Consider the following 19,014-nt stretch of genomic DNA (forward strand, 5'->3'; position numbering starts at 1 on the left):
GATGGCCTGCTAGGACTTTTGTGTCGGAGGAAGCTGCCTGTGGTACAGCTGGTAAAACATGCCAGAGTAGACAGCAGGAAGCTCCTCCATGGTGAGGTCGATCTTGTCGAAGCCCTGCTCCACGCCGTAAAGCAGAAGCCGAGCTACGCGAGAGGTGATGGGCGTAGTGTGGTTAGTCTTGGCCAGCTCGGCAAGGTCCAGCCACTCGCAGCGCAGACACTCCTGAGTGCAGAAGTTGATGTCGTAGCTGAGAGGGCTGAGTCGGCAGATGATGTACATGTCCGACATGCCGAAAGCGCCCGGATGGTTGTGCTGCTGCCGGATGCTGAGCAGAGATCTGAACTCAGAGTGAACGCCAGTTTCCTCAAAGACTTCACGGACGGCAGTGGCACCTGAGAGAGATTCAGTAACATATAAATAAATGTATGTGGAGGCATTTTAAAGATCCTGACGGAATAGGAATATATTTATGTTCCCTTGTCAGAGTCACCTTGATGTTTAGACGTGGGGAAAAGGGAGAATTCATATATTTTTTGTAAAGACAAATGTTTGACGCTGCTTTTTGGGTTGGGTCATGTATATAATATTAAAGCTGCTTTTAAAATGTTAAAGGTGAATTTGGAGAGACAGATATAATTCTTTGCGTATATATTATGTGCCTTATTTTGTACAGTTAAAATGAATGTATGTGTATCATCATTAAAGGGACAGTTCACCCAAAATCAAAAACACATGTTTTTCCTCTGTAGTGCTACTTATCAATCTTAATTGTGAGTGTGAGTGTTGGAGATATCTGCCGTAGAGATGTCTGCCTTCTCTCGAATATGATGGAACTAGATGGCCCGCGGCTTGTGGTGCTCAAAGCACAGCAGTGTCTCACAGAAACCATGACCTGGTTGATAAAGATAATCCACAGATAATAACCAGATAATGGATCCCAAGAATGTGGCCATTCATTCCAATGGAGTTGCTTTCCGGGGGCATATGCCAAAAAAAAGTTTCTAGCTTCTGGGTTTACTTCTGTGGCATGCAACCCACTGAATATATGCAGTTGTGTTTCCCCTGCTGTCCCCGCCCATGAGTTCCCTTTTCCCTTTTCACTGTCATAACATGACAGACTTTTAAAACGCTTTTCTTGGCTCAAGAAAGGCTTTACAAATATAAAACCTCTGTGGATCAAAAACTCCTAACAGAAAGATTCATAATTGGCCTTGTTTGCAGTTCGAGGTGTCCTGTCAACAGTTTTCTTTTATAATTGTGGCCTATGGGGAAAAGTAAGGTTTTTTTTTTTTTTTTGCTACGATACGACAAGTGGCCACTGGGAAAAATTTGCTGCAAAGCTGAACAGCATTCCTTGGAGCCCGGCACTTTCACGTTGGAACTATTTTCTTTCTACTGAGCTACACCCGCCAACTGCTTGCCAACCGTATCATCAAGCAGAGGGAAGCATGCATTTACTACTAGCTAACGTTACAGCTCAGCTGAGGACGATGCCTCTCCTCCATGAGTAGATGCACGCTTCCTTCTGCGGGGTGTTACGGCTCCCACATTAAACTGCTCACAACAAGGTCTGTGGATTATCTTGAGTAACCGAGTCATGATTTCTAGAAAGAGACATTGCTATTTAGTTTTTCAAATGTATTGTTTTGGCACTTTGAGCACCACAAGCTGAGTGCCATATCTCCAACACTCGACAACTCACACCAAAGCAATCTGGACGGATAAATAGCGCTACAAGTAAGAGGAAAAATATGCACCTTTGATTGTGGGGTAAACTGTCCCTTTAAGCATAATACTAAAATCGAAGGATTTAGCTAGATGTACTGTATTAGTTTCTTGCTCTGTTGAGCGTAACACTCACCAATATTTTCTCCTGGATCAGACAAGCCACCGGGGAACTTCCAAGCATTCTTTGTCTGAAACACAAAGTTAAAAATTAATTGTGATAGATGGCACTGCTGTAAATGTATCTTAGATTCATATCAACATGTACGTAAAAATAATGTCAATTTAATCGTTTTGAATCATAAAATCTTCCAGTCGTCCAGTTTGAAGTCACTTGTGTCTCGCAAGTTCTTTAAATCAGTGGCGCCGTCTCACAGTGTGGCAGTAGAAAATAAATAGATTATGTATTTGAAGGATCATCATATGTATCTGAACTAATAGTTACACAGGCAGAGAGATGTTTAATGCTCTGATCTGAGCATCCTTTGCTTTTCTGTTTTATATTACACTCTGGAGACTTTTACATTTGATGGGGTGAAGTGTGTCTTCCAAAACTGTTTCACCACTTATCCTTGATATTTAATGACAGTATGCTGCTGGTTAAATTATGATGTCAGTGTTGTATATATATTTTTGTAGTTACTTAAAGAATTTTGTATGCAGTGCCTTTTTTTTTCCAGAAATGCTATATCATCTTATCATTGTGTTACCAATCCCCTCGTTGTGAGGAACACAAATGCACTACAGCATCTATTTTCATGTATTGTCAACAGAATGCTATATTTTTGGAGCTGTTTCTAAAATGTGCTGGTAAAGAAGGAATAAAGAGAATTTGTGTAACTCTAATCTGTGTGGTTTTTTGCAGAGTAAAATGCAGAACCCTCAAAGGATCTGTCAGAGCTAAATGTGAAAGTAATAATACCAAAACTTTGATGCCAAACATACGCAAACTGTTCAAGCTAAATCAGCTGGGAAATGATTGAACGATGGTTAAATCAAACACCCATGACATCATTCAGCTCCCCGATGGATGAAATTGCCTTCAGTCCACCGGGGGATCTGTCAGTTGTCTTTTGTTCAGATGTGAGAGTGATAATGTCCTGGTTTCTTTTCAGGAAGTTCGTAACCCTTCGTGAGCTCTGAACTGGCTCGGTCTGCCAGAGACTCTGTACTGCCAAGGGCCAGACTGTTATAGAGCCCATTTCCAGTAAACAGCTCGATGGGGAGGAGGAGGAGGAGGAGGAGGAGGAGAGGAAGAGATAAAACACTTCCCACACGTCCAGGCCACTAACTGTTTCCCTCTGCTTCTGGACAAAAGCCATCAAGATGCATTATATGCTCTTAAGATTCCCGGCCGGGACACATGTTACATGTTGTCAGCAAACAGGCCCACTTAAATCCCGTCAGTTATAATGTGAACTATTTTTGTCACATGATGCAGATTTTACAGTAACCATGTGTGCCCTCTCAGACGACTACTACTGGAACTTTAAGAGACTGAAGAGAGATAAGCAGTAAGACTGCACAACAGGACGTTTGTTGCACATTATCTGTTATTTGAAATTCAATAACTTCTGTATCGTGTATATATTTTGGAGGGAAACCGTTACTTTTAAAGGGGTTGGTTAACCCAAATGACATGTAGTCATATACCCTCACTGGCCACTTTATTAGGTACACCTGTTAAACTGCTTGTTTGCGCAAATAGCTAATCAGCCAGTCGCATGGCATCAGCTCAATGCATTCAGGCATGTAGACATGGTGAAGACGACCTTCTGAAGTTCAAACCGAGCATCAGAATGAGGAAGAAAGCTGATCTAAGTGTCTTTGAATGTGGCATGGTTGTTGGTGCCAGACGGGCTGGTCTGAGTATTTACAGAGGAAGGTCCCAAAAAGAGAAAATATCCAGTGAGCCAAAATGCCTTGTTGATGCCAGAGGTCAGAGGAGAATGGCCAGACCGGTTCAAGATTATAGAAATGCAACAGGAAGTCAAATAACCACTGGGTACAACCAAGGTCTGCAGAAGACCATCTCTGAAGCAACAACACGTCCAACCGTGAAGCAGATGGGCTACAGCAGCAGAAGACCACACCAGGTGCCACTCCTGTCAGCTAACAACAGGAAACTGAGGCTACAGTTCACACAGGCTCACCAAAACTGGACAATAGAAGATTGGAAAAACGTTGCCTGGTCTGATGAGTCTGGATTTCTGCTGCCACATTCAGATGGTAGGGTCAGAATTTGGTGTAAACAACATGAAAGCATGGATCCATCCTGCCTTGTATCAACGGTTCAGGCTGCTGGTGGTGGTGTAATGGTGTGGGGGATATTTTCTTGGCACACTTTGGGCCCCTTAGTACCAACTGAGCATGGTTTAAACACCACAGCCTACCTGAGTATTGTTGCTGACCGTGTCCATCCCTTTATGACCACAGTGTACCCATCTTCTGATGGCTACTTCCAGCAGGATAACGCACCATGTCACAAAGCTCAAATCATCTCAAACTGGTTTCTTGAACATGACAATGAGTTCACTGTACTCCAATGGCCTCCACAGTCACCAGATCTCAGTCCAATAGAGCACCTTTGGGATGTGGTGGAACGGGAGATTCACATCATGGATGTGCAGCCGACAAATCTGCAGCAACTGTGTGATGCTAAGGTGCTCTGAGGTTTCACACTTCTGTAACCCTGTGCTGGCATTCTGAGCAGTTAAAATGTCACCATAGTTCTCACTTCATCCTATAATAGTGGCGTGCTATGAAGGGCTCATGTGTGAAGAAAGCTACAGTTACAGCATTCCCACTGTGCATACAATCTACTGTACACTGGTGTATCTTGTGTTACATGGGTTCGCACAATGCCGGGACTTTCTGATGTTTGATGCTTTGAATTCCTGGCAGCTGCAGCAGAAGTGGTGGTGATGTGTGGTCACATTAGAAAATAGTATGTTTGTATTAAGGCCAGGGGTTGCTGCTGCCTTCACCAGAACAGTTTAGCCAATTTTAAGGTTTTAAAAAAAAGTTTCTGTGGAAAGGTCTTTACTTGTTGCCTCATTTGTGTGGAGTTGAGTTAGATGGTGTATCTTAAAAACATAATTGCTCTCTAAATTGCAGCATTGTGGTGCAATCTTGTTTTGAGACTGCAAACAAATCTGTGCAGAAAAGCTTTTAAAAGAGGCCTGTTGTAAGTCAAGCTCATAACAGCTCAAGCACTACAGCGAAGCTCTGTGAGAGCTGACAGAGGAGCGCACTCACAAAGTTGTTTGAGTGCATTCAGCTCATGTAAACAGCATGTTTGCTTGAGGTCAGCTAATGTTGTGTGGAGCTATGTTAAGTGTGAGAGGAGCTGAGGGTCCGAGAGGATTTTCACCCACGTTTGGATCAACAGAGGCAATATACAACTCGCTAAATAAACAGAACTAATCACAGACAGTTTTAGCAGCACCACAATATCTGCTGCTTCACTGGCTCAGTTTCTCACTGTGGATGGAAGAATCAGTGTCCAATATTACTGGAGCTTTTTGGCTCAACCAGGCAAGAGCTGGTGAACTAGCTGCCAAAAATAATTTCAACCAGCCAAAATATGTCATAATTTTTCTTTCTGTGTTATTCTGCCTACTTACTAACTGCACCTTGGATTAATAATTATTGCTCTGTGCTTACAGTTCACTTTTTCATATGATGAATTCCTGATTTAAAACAACTAACTGAATTTTCATCCATCCTTTTTCTAAATTTCAGTTCCCTGCAGTAAAGTAGCAAATCTACAGCCAACACATGCAGAAATTTACAGGAAATAAAACAAAGAAAGTATTTGTATCTCAATTTAATTCAATTAATATGGCCTACATGGCAAAAATATAACATATTTTATCTTTAATAAATGTTATAATAGGCAACTGATTATAATTAGGGCTTCAAGATATGAGGAAAATATAAGATTATATTGAATGTCATGATAACAATATTACTTGCGAAAAATAAACAAATATTAAAAACATAATACGTAACTTTTCCGCATTAAAATGTCTTGAAATGGGGCAGCCCCTGCTGTGTCGAACAGCATCGGAGAAACATAGATTTTTAACATGAAACTGCTTTATTCTGTGTTTTTAGTAGGGATGCATGTTATTATTGAGGGCTTCCCTTGACTAAGAATTTTCCTAGTCGACCAATAGTCATCATTTAGGGCCATTAGTCGACTAGTCGCCTGCATGTTAACAATATTAACAATATTAATGTAATGATTAAATGATATATTTTGGTGGTTTGAGCTGAAGGTGTGAGAAAGAATAGTATCAGTAACATTGTTAACACTGTGCTACATTACAGAGAAATACAAAACCGTACTAATGAACCTTCATTAATATAGGCCTATATTTTATCTACAAGTGCACGTCACACACTGAGCGAGCCGCCTGTTAATGACGCTGTGGGCTAATGGGCATGTAGCTACTTCCATGTTTCAGATGATACGTCATGTTTGTAGTCGACCAATGAAGATGAGTTTACATATCACCTTGGGTTCGTCCTTCACCTTCTCAAAATGATCCCACACTTTGGATTTCCTGCCCGACATGTTATTAACTAGCCTGTGGAATAACCGCAGGTACCAGCCCTGGAAATTAACCTGACTCCTGTCTGACTGCTGAGCGTGGACACTTCCTGTGTCTGTCCTTTCAAATTAAATTCCCACACGGTCCAGTCATATAGGTTTGGATTTATTTTGACAAGGTGCAGCTCCTAATAGAGTTTCATTTTTTTTTTTTTTTTTTTTTTTTTTCTGCGACTAAGCTACCAGTGGAATCTTGCCGACTAATGACCTCTCTGGTCGACTAACGTTTGGTCGAGTAATTAGTGGGCAGCTCATAATAATCATGTAATATTGTAGCCTTTTGAGATGTGTTTATCGCGCAAGTTAATATTGCCTGATATATCGTGCAGCCCTGGTTAGAATGTAAAGTATATTCAAACAAAGTGACACACGTACCTTGTTCCTGTCTTGGACCACAAGAACTTTTCCATTGGATTCATCAACAACTGCACCTGGAAAACAAAAAAAACAATCAGAATTTAATTTCAGATATTTTACAAGCACTTATCACCCCAGTGCACAAGCTGGTCCACATTTTGTAGTTACTGTAAGAACAATTTCAAAAGGAGACCTGTTGGCAGTGTAGCTCAGAGTTAATTATTAGGTTGGACACAACATAAAAGCTGCACTGTGTGGAGGAGAAAGCCTGGAACTGAGGCTCTGTCGGGCCTCAGACGACACAACAGCTGCCTTTAATATTTTCTAACACGTCTCTGCTGTTGAAGATCAATGAAGTCCACAGACAAGCCAGTCAAATGAATGACAGTAACATGACTGGGCTTGGGAATCTAAGTTCATTCCACTTCTCAAACTGCTATACAAAAATTAGAGCTGTAACAAAGTGCCACTTGACTTTAATTCAAAGCTCTATACAATACCAGAAGTGTATTACAGTTGTAAGTACTCTCACTGTAAGGCCTCAATATGCCTTAAATAAAGTACGACATGTCATACCACAAAGTGTTTATACCTGTTTGAATTGACTCTCTAGCTGCTAAACGCTTCACCTTGGTCACCAGCAGCTAGTGGCTAACTATCTCTGTCGTTCGTATCTCTGCAAACATCTGCCAACTGCAGCTGGAGACGGTGCTGATGAGAATGGTGAGAGTGAACTAAAGCAATAAAGTAGTGGACCGAAAATCAAAACATGGAGCTGAAAGCTGCTAAAATGCTACGTGCAGCTGATAACGAGTGCAGATTTGGGTGATAATTTGCGGTGGGTTTCGACACTATGGCCATCTAGCCCTAACATTTCATAACACCCCTCCATACCAACAAGAAGCAGGACACCCTATCCCTAGACGTGAACGTGCACAACAGTGCGGTAGGGCTAAAGCAGGGGTCAGCCTTTACTATTAAAAGAGCCATTATTGGCCTATCAGCCTATTAAGTTTAAATTAGCCCATAAAAATTACAAATAAGTCTAAAGAACATTCATTAAAATGATTTACTACAAGGTGGCTACTCCGCAGTGTGTAATATATAATTATTTAGTACTTTATCTTTGCAGTGTTGATGGTGAAAGCAAATTAATCAATTAATCTAGCCACCGCAACTGAAGTCGGGTAAAATTTAAAGGCTCCAGGTCGTAGATGTATGACGCACGTTTAGTTGATGAAATGGAAAACATCTTCTAATTCGATGGATAGGCTACACATTTTTTTACAATATTAGAATGCAACAATCAGTTTAGGCTGCCAACAATGACAAATGAAAATCTGAATGTTAAAAAATAACCATTATTTATTTCAATAGATTTTTATGTCAAAGCCACAGGGAGTCACAGTGTCTAAAGCGGTGGTTCCCAACTAGTCCAGCCGTGGGGTCCAGAATTCTCCTTAGTCATTAGTTCAAGGTCCACAAAGTTTAATATATTCAGTGTCACACTTGCGTTTGGCCATGTCGTCAAGCTAGTTTGCTGTCTCTGTCAAGTAGCTGTCCATTATTTACTCACTCAAAAGCAGGAAACGGCATTTCAAACTTAAAGCTTGTGCTGGAAATTCACTGTGCTTAAAAATCAAGTGTGTTTTTTTACAAACTTCACTTGCGGTCCATTCAGAATGGACCCATTACCCACTTTAGGACCACAACCCACTAGTTGGGAAGCAATGGTCTAAAGAGCGGCATGCAGCTCTGGAGCCGCAGGTTGGGGACTACAAAAGTTATTTTTCTTTAAAATAATAGGTTGCGGAATAGTGACAGAAACATCCACTGAGTCAACAAGGATGGAGCACATGAAAAATAGGGTTGTTAAGAACATAAAATAAAATTCTTTACTTTCTCGAGTCTCAACAGAGTCCGAGTGACTCAGCTGTACTTGTGAATGATGTGGACATCCCACTTCCACATTAACATTTTTCTCTCCCGCTTGAGAGCTTCTTTTTTTTTCAGCAGGTAGTGACTAAGAGAGGGAGCTATGTGCCGCCGCTGACAGCTCTGGAGGAGGAGGTAAAACGGGCCACTTTCTTTTCCGGTTGTTCCGTCTGACCGACCGGGACGGGCCTCCTTAAATGAATGTCACAGATGTGTAAAGAGGGATGGGTCGTCTTAAAGGCCTGACTTGGACTTCCAAGTGGAAACTGATGTCATCCCCCCGATCCCTGTGCCATATGGCGCTTCACAGGAGGAGGCCTGGCTGCTGCTAGGGGAGGCTATCATTATGTAGCCTTCAGTCTAGGAAACAAAATGCTCACATGGAGCAGGGGAGAAAAAGGGGGGAATAGGAATTATGAGACAAAAAGCCCAGAAGCAATCATCACAGGGGAACTGTGGGCTCTGTAGTAAAAGACTGTTAATCGCTTGAGGTTACAGTTGGCCTCCGAGCCACTACGAAGTTTGAAGTCTTCACTTAATTCGTATTTCATGTAGGCTTCTCCCACCACTTCTTGGTTCATACAGTAATTATAGGTTGACAGTAATATCTGCTGTATACTATGAGGTCACACTGAGGTCAGATGTAGAAATCGGATCTGCTCTGATTTGTCATGAATTAGTTTAACATGTTAAGGACCCTGATTTTGCTTCCTAGGTTTCCATGCAAGATAATATTTGTTATGCATCGAGTCTGGCACACATCGTCTGATTTAAACTGTACACACACTTTACTTTGATGTGGAGGAGACAGCATTGAAAAGAATGTTCTCCAAAATACAATTATTAGAAATGCTCAGTGACTCACTAGGTGATGTATTGAACCGTAAAACACTCGTAATGATTCACAATAACAGTGCTTAAATTTCTATATATAAGCCAAAACACATTTCCTTTGTTTCACTTCCTGTTAAGGCTCTGTGCAGGTCAGGTTACTCATCCTTTAGTATGGTGAATGCAGTATAATTATGTAGATATTGTGTGGACAGGTTGAGATGCTGCAGAGCAGACCTGTTCTCAGAATACCATCTATATACCCTAAAACTTTAATTAAAAGCTTTGTCCCAATTAAACGCCCAGTCCCTTTTACTAGCCTGGTATGTCTACACATTTTGACTAATAAAGGCCTGTCTCAATTAGAGGCCTGGTCTGGTTGCCATGCAGTCCTTTTTTTTTTTCCATAGACGTTCTTCAGATGTATAAAATTGGGTTGTTGGCTACCTGAAGTTATGTGCCTATTCCTCGATTATAGTTTTAGATCAAAAGGATCAAAAAAGTTTTTCATAAAAACTAATAGAAGTTGTAAATATTGTCTTAAGAGGATAAAGTGGTGCTGTGTCGGTAGGTCAGGTGCCATAATGATTCATAATTGATAAAATATCTAAAGCCTAATTTTTTTAACAAGTAATATTTAAACTTAATTTTATTTTACTTCCCATCTTTACTGAGCAACAGTTTTGTGTGAAAGGAATTAAAGGCCTGTCCCAAATATAGGCCTGTTGAGTTCACTGATAGAAGTAAATAATAGCCTGGGCTACTAATTTAAGTTTTATGGTAATAGCATTAATTATAGTGTGGATGTAGCCATTTTGAGGCCACCCACTGGTTTGTTAACCACGTCGGTTACGTTCACGCATACGTAACTACTTTAAACAGGAAGCCACGAGCCATCTACATTTCCAACTGGCATCTACAACATAACGGTAACGTTAGCTACTATTATGCTTGCTACTAACGTACCATTAGAGTAATAAGATATGTACGACAGGGGACTTCTGCTAGCTAGCTAGCTAGCTAACCAGCTAACATTACGAGGCAGCATAGTTATACTAGCTGGCATGTTAAAGCAATGTGAAAAATCCGACAATTTCGCAGAACAGGACAGATGACAGACGCCAGATAGTGCGAGCTAGCTAGCTAGCTAACAAGCAACCTGACGACGGTAACGTTAGCTAGCTGGCTAGCTTTCTGTCAACTCCAATCTAGACATCGTGAATAGCAATAAAAACTTTTTTCCCTGTCTCTTGCTTGGTGGTAGCCATGGCGACATCTACCCCTCGCTGGCAAGTTAGCATCTGAAATCCCTCGTTCCGAAGGGCTAGTTTCATACCCACTACCCTTCGTTATGTCCCCTACACGCAAAAAGGAATTGGGACACCCCTACCCCTCGCAGGAACGCGCAAATCTAGGGGTAGGGCTAAGGGGGGGCATTGGGACGGGCCCTTGATTTGTCAATTTAAAGGGATAGTTCTGATTATTTGAGGCAGAGCTGTATGAGGCAGTGTATCACCTACAGTAGATGTCAGTCGACGTGCCCCTAGTTTGGAGAAGCAGGCAGGAGTACCAACACGAAAGCTAAGCAATGTACTGCTGTGGACGGGGCCGGCAATAAAACGTACATTAGCTATTTAAAAAAAAAGTCCCACCGAAAACAATCAATCTCAGTTTAAGTGTCCGCTACACTGAGAATATTTTCACTGCTTTACATTGCTGTCAGACAGTCCTTTCAAACAGGGAACTGAAGCCGTTATATCACTTTCTTCAAAGCCAGACTGAAAATAACAGTGGTTTAACATCGCTGACACAGGAGCTGCTGGTCTACCACTGCCTCGATCAGTTACATATTTTAAGTTATTGTGTGACTTAAGCATTTAAAGTGGTTAGTTCTCATTCACACAAGTCACACAATCACACACTAACTAACTGATTGAGGCAGTGGTAGACCATCAGCTCCTGTGTTCAACAATGTTAAATCGCAGTTTTTCCTCAATGGACTCTGGTGGCTCTGAAAAGAGCATAGATGTGGAACTTTTTTTGGTGAGACTTTTTTTGGGTGTCTAAAATATGTTTTACAGATTTGACTTAACTCTTTTTTATTGCAATTTCTTCCTGTAATTGTTTTTTGGTATTTGAGGATCAAATTACTTTGTAGTTTGTGCTTTCTATGATTGTGTTCCTCCAGAGGTTTAATCTTATCCTCCTCTGACCAATATGATTTTCATGTCTTCTCTTCTTCTGCCATTTTTCATCATCTAACTACAAGACAACTTTGTAAAACGATAACAGGCATCACAAGCGTGAGTCCAAGCAAACAAACAATCTCCATGGAAACTTTTAGCGCTGTAAAATCTCTTTCAACGCAGTCAACAAGTTAACATTTGTCCTTAACAAAGGAAACCTTTTAAGGGATGTCATACTAAAGGAGAAAACTTTAGGTGTTTTGTTACAACCTAAATCTAAATTCGGCATGGCATAAATAAATCAGCATTATAACCCCTGCCTTTATACGCTCAGACAGAATTTTCCTCTGCTTCGTTTTGGACAATATTTATAACCTACTGTTTTGTTTGACTCTTCAGTTGAGCTAACCATGTTACATCCCACATCCCACTGTAAACATCAGCAGCTCGAGTCAACCTGCAGATTGAATCTGGAGTCAGTTCTGCAGTGTTACAGTTGGTAAGTTTTAATTCACAGTGTATACCAGTCAACAGAGGTCACTTTCACCTTGAAATACCAACTTTCCACTTTTGGGTATTTAGATTGAACAGTTGGGCTCATATCTCCTTTGTAAATGTGTTTCTAGCAGAGCACTGCTGTCCAGTGCCTCTAAAATGTGGTACCATGTTAGGCTCAGTTATAGGTGTACTGGCCACAACTACAACAAATTGTGAAACACCCATAAATGTTGTTAAATTAGTGATTAAACTGAACTATGTTGTAGTGCAGGTTAAAACTTAGGTCCAACACTTTTTAATCTTTACATGCTGCCACTTGGAAACGTCATAGGGAGGCACAGCATCAGTTTCCATAGTTATGCTGATGACACACAGCTGTACATCGCCGTGTCCCGTGGTGAATCAGGGCCCTTTTTAACTGTATTTTAGATATCAAGTCCTGGATTGCAGAAAACTTTCTTCAACTCAGCCAGGGCAAAACCGAGGTCTTAGTTATTGGTCCTGAAGCTTCAGAGAGAGAAAGAACTGGCTCTAAAACCCTGTCAACAAGTGAATAACCTCAGAGTTATCTTTGATTCGAATCTTAGTTTTTAACAACATATTAGAAGTATAACCAAAACTGGATTTTATCATCATCAGAATATTGCCAGAGTGTGACCGTTTCTCTCCCAAGCCAACACAGAGACACTGATGCCTGCTTTTGTTAACTGCAGAATTGACTACTGTAATGCTCTACTCTCTGGTCTTCCTAAGAAAAACATTGCTCAGATACAGTTATTACAAAACTCAGCTGCACGTATGCTGGCAAGGACCTGAAAGAGAGCACACATTACAGCAATATTAAAGTCTCTGCACTGGCTTCCTGTGTGCTTCAGAATTAATTTTAAGACCCTTTTATTGGTTTATAAAGCTGTTAATAGTCTTAGTCCTACCTATTCATCATATGAGCCCTCTAGAACTCACAGGTCTTCTGGTCGTGGCCTTTTAATCATCCCTAAGTTCAGGACAAAAACCCACGGTGAGGCATCATTTCATAACTATGGTACACGTCTGTGGAACAGCCTGCCTGAAGACCTGGGGGCTGCAGAGTGTTGATGTCTTTAAAAGCAAACTCAAGACCTACCTCTTTAGCCTGGCTTTTAATTGAACGTTATACCTTTTTTTTATTTTGTATTTATTGTTATTGTGTATTAATCTATTTGAGTTTTTAACCCCTTCTTCTGGTGTTTCCCCACTCAAGATATCATTTTCTCAGTTCCTGTTTTTTATTTATTTCTTTTTATTGAGTGCTGCTATAATTTTAGTCTTTACCATCACAGTCTTTTACTTTATGTGTGCCTTTTTGTGTTGCATTCAAAGTAACAATTTGCAAGCACCCGAGCAAACGAGTATCAGATCATGTAAACAGCTACGTATTTCAAATTCCTAACATTAGTTTCATCACTGTTTGCTCCTGGATATTCTGGCAACAAAAAAGGGGAAATTTTGGACCCCGTTCCACACTGAAGGATGCTCTGGACATGTTCTGACATGCTTCAAGTGCATCCACTCTTGAAAGGTATAAACCACAGTCTGCCCTCTGCTGGACGACCGGTAACTTAGCACAGTTCAGGTCTGCAACTCCTCCCTTTGTTGCTCTTCTCCCCACATTCACAGTCCTGAGGAGTGAATTTCCATTTACGCAAGTGAAATGGGCCAAAGTTGAAAATACATAACAGCCCAACAGACAAACAACCTCTCATACTTTAGAAAAGAAAAATAAGCAGTTGTTATATGTAAGTCAGAGTTTACCCCAGCTTTATTATTTTATTACTGCTACTTGATTTTGATTCTAGAGCAAAAAAAGGGGGTTTATCCCTAAACACAAAACACACACCTCTGTATCTTCTAAAACTCTACTGAAGCTTATGTCATCTGTAGTGTGTGTAACCCTTTCCAAAACCTGAGGCACTGATTTATATAAAGAAATAAGTGCAGTCTCTGTCCATTTCTCATCTCTGCTGGGGTAACGTTACCACCAGATCAGTAATGATTTGGGTTTGTGAGTCTCAGGAGCTCGTGTTCAGCTCGGTCGGTCAGATGTAACATTACACAAGATGAAGCTCTGCCAGTCACAGCCTCGGGTCTTCACTGTGGAGTGAAAATTTGATAAATGTCTGTAGTGTGCTTAAACATTAGATTGTGCATGTTTTCAATGGCCTTTGGTTGCTCGTAGCTTTAATATTCTAGTATTTTATAATCTTTTTACGTATGTAATTGTTCTTACCAGAGTTATTCTGTTTTATATTTGTGTGCATGTTATACTGTTATATATTTGTGCGTCATTTGTTTAATTTGTACAGCACTTTGGTCAACTGCGGTTGTTTTTAAATGTACTATATAAATAAGCTTGATTTGATTTGATTTGATTACATAAGTTTATAAAACTAAATACTCAAAATGAAAAACTAGTATATGCTGTAAATTTGAATTTCTTTAAGTTAAAGGAATTATAGTATTAATTAAAACTTAAATACATTATAGACAAATTCAGCGACTGCTTTGTTCCGCCATCTGTATATCATATGTTTGGTTTTGATGTAATTTTATTGTGTTAGTTCAGACTTCTTGAAGTGGGGTCGTATGGGGTACAGTGTTTATTTCATTGGCAAAAACTATGACGAAAATGTTTTGCCAACTACCTTTATTCCGTGATGAAAACAAGACTGATGATGAGCTAAAAATAGACCTTGGTAATTAAAACTAACACAAAATGCATATGTAATTTTCATCGATGAGACAACATGTGACGAGACGTTTGTGACGAAAAAGATCAGGAAGTGCGTGCTCATAAACCACCCCTTGAAACTGTCAAAAACTGCTGGAGAAATTCAAGTTTGTAAGTGTGTAGAAATTATTTGGAGTTGTAGAAAAAAATTGGCCATGTGAAATTTTTATATAACCTGTCACCTTGATTTTGATTTCTTTCTTCTTTTTGTTTTTAAAGATTATTTTTTTTGGGGCTTTTTGCCTTTAATGTATAGGATAGAGTGAAATGGGGGAGAGAGAGAGAGTGGGGGGTGACATGCTGCAAATGGTTGCAAGCTGGATTCGAACCTGCGACCGACGGGCAAGGCATCGCCTTTGTACATGGGGCACCGTCACTATCCACTGTGCTACCGACGCCCCCTGATTTTGATTTCTGATACATGAATTAAAAATACAGATAAAAAAACGTGGAAAAACCCTGACTAAAAGTATTGACTAAAATGTCATGAATTTTCGTCAACTAAAACGTTTTGAGTTCGACTACAACTAAACTAAAACTATGAAGGATGAAAATGACTAAAATGTGACTAAAACTAATAAGCATTTCCGTCTCAAGACTAAGACCCAATCCCATTTCTACCTCTTAAATCTTCCACTTGGTGAGTGCCCTCGTTTGTGAGATAACCCTTGATGAGGGAAGTGAAAAATATTAGGGTAGTGATCTTTCCCCAAGAAATGAGACACTAACTTATGCAAATCAGCGTGGTCGATGTGCAGGCATACGTCACGCATAGTAGCGACGCAAGATACCGGCAGTCATTCAGGTTTGAAAATGCCGGCTCCAGCGCTTGTGTTGTGGCGTGTGCTATGTTTATTCTCCTCCGTCTGATGAATCAACGGAGAAGAAATGCTGAAAACAGGAGGCGCTTACGACGCCTTCTAGTTCTGATCCATTTTGATCGTCGTCTCTAGTCGATTTGTTTAAATATTTTGACACTGTGTTCACCCAAGTTGCTAATGTCCAACCATCTGTTGTTTGTATAGCCTACATTTCGATCGTACAGTAACAAATTGTCTTCCAAAACTTGCCGAAGTTGCTGACTTCGCAAGGTGTTCTGGGAAATGTCATCTTCCACTTCGTTGAAAGTGTGGGTCGGGGCTCCCTTGGAATCTAGGGCGGGTTTTAAGTGTTGGAAACCACTTCCACTACCTCAGTTCTGTTTTGGGACACCACTAGCCTAAACGTGAACGCGCACAACCAAGTGCAAGTGGGTATTTCTAGGGGAAGTGTGGGTATTGGGACAGGCCCCAAATCTAAAATAGCTGTCAAAATGAACACTGATGGGGTACTTTTCCATAGTCGGTGCATTACGTACAGTAGATGTCAGTCAGCACAACACATCTATGCTCTCCTTAAAGCCACCAGACTCCACTGACAAAAACAGCAATTTTAGCTCACTGAACACGGGAGTGGGACTTTAATGACTCCAAACTAACCTTTTTATATGTGCAAGTCAAACAATGACACAAACTGACCAGCTGCTCCTGTGTTCACTATGTTAAATCACTGTTTTTCTCAATGGAGTCTGGCTTTGAAGAGAACAATATAATGGCTTCACTTTCCCGTTGGAAACCACTGCCTGACTTTAAAGTAAAGCAGTGAAAATACTCTAAACATAGAGTACACTTAAACTGACACTGATTTTTTTTAGGTGGGACTTTTTAGGTAGCTAAAATACATTTTATTGTTGACCCCTTCACAGCAGTACATGGCTTAGCTTCCATGTTGGACACCAGCCTGCTTCTCCAAAATGGGGTCATGCAGACTGACATCTACTGTATGTAATATACCGTCTATGGGTAAGTACCACGTACAAACCCACATAAAAAAATCTGAACTATCCCTTTAACTCAAGGCCATGATAATATGTATTCATAAAATGAGTGATGACATAGCCACAACAAGATAGTAGCCAAGTAGTATACATGAAATTTTGGCTAGTACTAAATACAAGCAACCTCGAATGTTCGAGTTTTCATCTGCGCCTTACAGCCGCCATCAGATCCATGACACCTGAGCAAACTTATTATTATAAGTTATATTATTTTGTGCCAAACTGCTATTTCCAGAAGTCAAACATGAGCTTTCAGTCTAAAACTCTCTACCTGCCACTCCAATTTGGTGAGTTGCAAACCCGGGCAGCCTGCTTTCCCCTTCTCCCAACCAGAGGGCCAACACAGCGTGGTCATGTTTGGCGTGATGGAAGGTGAAGCCGTGAGTGGAGGCAGCGGCGGCACATCGACTCAGTGAGATGGGCACCCGAAGCCACACTGCAGCTTTGCCCTCTGCTTTCCACTGGGCCAAAGAATCTGTGGAGCACAAACAGTGAGTCAAAAGTTAGCTGGGAGTTTGAGGGTTCCATATATTTACTGTTCCTAGGACTGCACCTTTGGACAGAGAGCTCAGATGTTGTACCTGGAATCTGCTGGAGCCACTCTCCCAGTTTGTGGGTCACACCCCGCAGTGCTCCCATTACTACTTGCACCACTTTTGTCTTTACTCCCCACATCTTTTCTAGCTCCTCTTTCAGCCCTTGGTATTTTCTGAGCTGCTCGTGTTCCTTCTTCCTGATGCTGCTGTCGTTCGGGATTGCTCCAGCTTTTTGTTGTTTGTCCATCAACACAATGTCCGGTTGGTTTAGCCATCACCAGTTTGTCAGTCTGGATCTGGAAGTCCCACAGGATCTTAGCTCGGTCTTTCTCAACCACCTTCGGAGGTGTCTTCCATGGTGACCTTGGGACTTCAGCCCATACTCAGTGCAGATGTTCCTGTACACTATGCCAGCCGCTTGGTTATGGCGTTCCACGTATGCTCTTCCTGCCTGCATCTCAAACCCTGCTGTTATGTGCTGAACTGCCTCAGGAGCATCTTTGCACAGCCTGCACCTGGGGTCCTGTCTGCTGTAGTAGACCCCTGCTTCTATTGATGTTACACTAAGTGCCTGTTCCTGTGCTGCCATGATTAGTGCTTCTATGCTGTCCCCCAGTCCAGCCTCTTCCAGCCACTGGTAGGGTTTCTTGAAGTTGGCCAGGCCTTGTCCTTCCATACTGGTTCGTCCTTCTCTTCTGCGTTCTCAGGTTTCTGCTGCCTGAGGTATTCACTTAGCAGCTCATCTTTGGGGGCCATCTTCCTGGTGTATTCCTGGATCTTGGTTGTTGCGTTCTGGACAGTGGCTCTGACGCTCACCAGTCCTTGGCCCCCTCACTATGCTTAGTGTACAGTTTCAGGGCATTAAATATGTCACTATGGGTTTGTTAGTTTGCTGAATGATAGAAAAGGGGACTCTAAGGGAAAGAGCACCTTCAAGCACCTGCATCTATTTATATGTAACAACTGACTTTCACCTTCTTTATTATTGATTTTACACAGCAAGTCCCTCATTCAAACTCTTCACAGCCCACTGTAGTCTGTGGTCAGTGATCTGTGGGTTAATAGGAAGACATGATGTGTGCATTGTTTCTCCTCTCAGTCTCACACCACACTAACAGTCAGCTTACCCTGCAGTAACCTGCTGAAGGAGCTCTCAGTGATGTCCACCGGTAAACCGACCTCAGCCAGGTTCACTGTCACTCCACCGAATCGGTCCACTTTACCCGGTAGACCACCACTGGACCCGTCCACTCTGTGGAGCTGAGACCGAGCTGCTGTGCACGAGACCGCACGGACAGCTGGGCGCGCGGGGCGAGACGCTCTGCAGCAGATCGTTCCTCTCACTAACGGCAAGAGCCTGGAAGCAACGGCACAAGCTGCCATGTTACTACGCTGATATAAACAACCGTTCAAAGGTTTGTTCAATCTTCAACCGGCATGTGCTTTCCGTACAGTACGGTTACGTAAACGTCCGCCCTGGAAGTTGCATAAATACCGTAATGCTCCGGGAAAATAGTTCGAGGACTAGCTAGCAACAGAACACCGTAGCTCCTGTGGTGCTAAGACGAACTCCATTCTCCTAACTGACATTTTAGCCACTAAATACTTTAGAGATAAGTTACCAGCATTAACTTTCGCTGAAACAACCCTTATGGTATGATGTTAAATTCGGCTAACATAAAACC

At 41.5% G+C, this 19,014-nt stretch overlaps 1 protein-coding gene across 2 annotated transcripts; it reads right to left on the reverse strand.

Annotated features, from left to right (window-relative positions):
* Positions 1–7: 7 nt before the first annotated feature.
* nudt6 (nudix (nucleoside diphosphate linked moiety X)-type motif 6) lies at positions 8–18,830 on the reverse strand. Of its 2 annotated transcripts, none has more exons than XM_050041835.1 (5): positions 18,457–18,830; positions 17,065–17,268; positions 6,719–6,774; positions 1,862–1,916; positions 8–392 (listed from the first exon to the last, which is right to left on the reverse strand). In XM_050041835.1, the coding sequence occupies exons 1-5, from the start codon at positions 18,710–18,712 to the stop codon at positions 10–12; spliced, it is 954 nt and encodes a 317-aa protein (XP_049897792.1). In that variant the 5' UTR covers positions 18,713–18,830; the 3' UTR covers positions 8–9. The 2 variants fall into 2 exon arrangements, with proteins under 2 accessions (XP_049897792.1, XP_049897793.1); XM_050041836.1 differs by lacking the exon at positions 18,457–18,830 and adding an exon at positions 17,375–17,698.
* Positions 18,831–19,014: the final 184 nt, after the last annotated feature.

The sequence above is a fragment of the Epinephelus moara genome, chromosome 4 (genome assembly GCF_006386435.1).
Source record: "Epinephelus moara isolate mb chromosome 4, YSFRI_EMoa_1.0, whole genome shotgun sequence".
NCBI lineage: Eukaryota > Metazoa > Chordata > Actinopteri > Perciformes > Serranidae > Epinephelus > Epinephelus moara.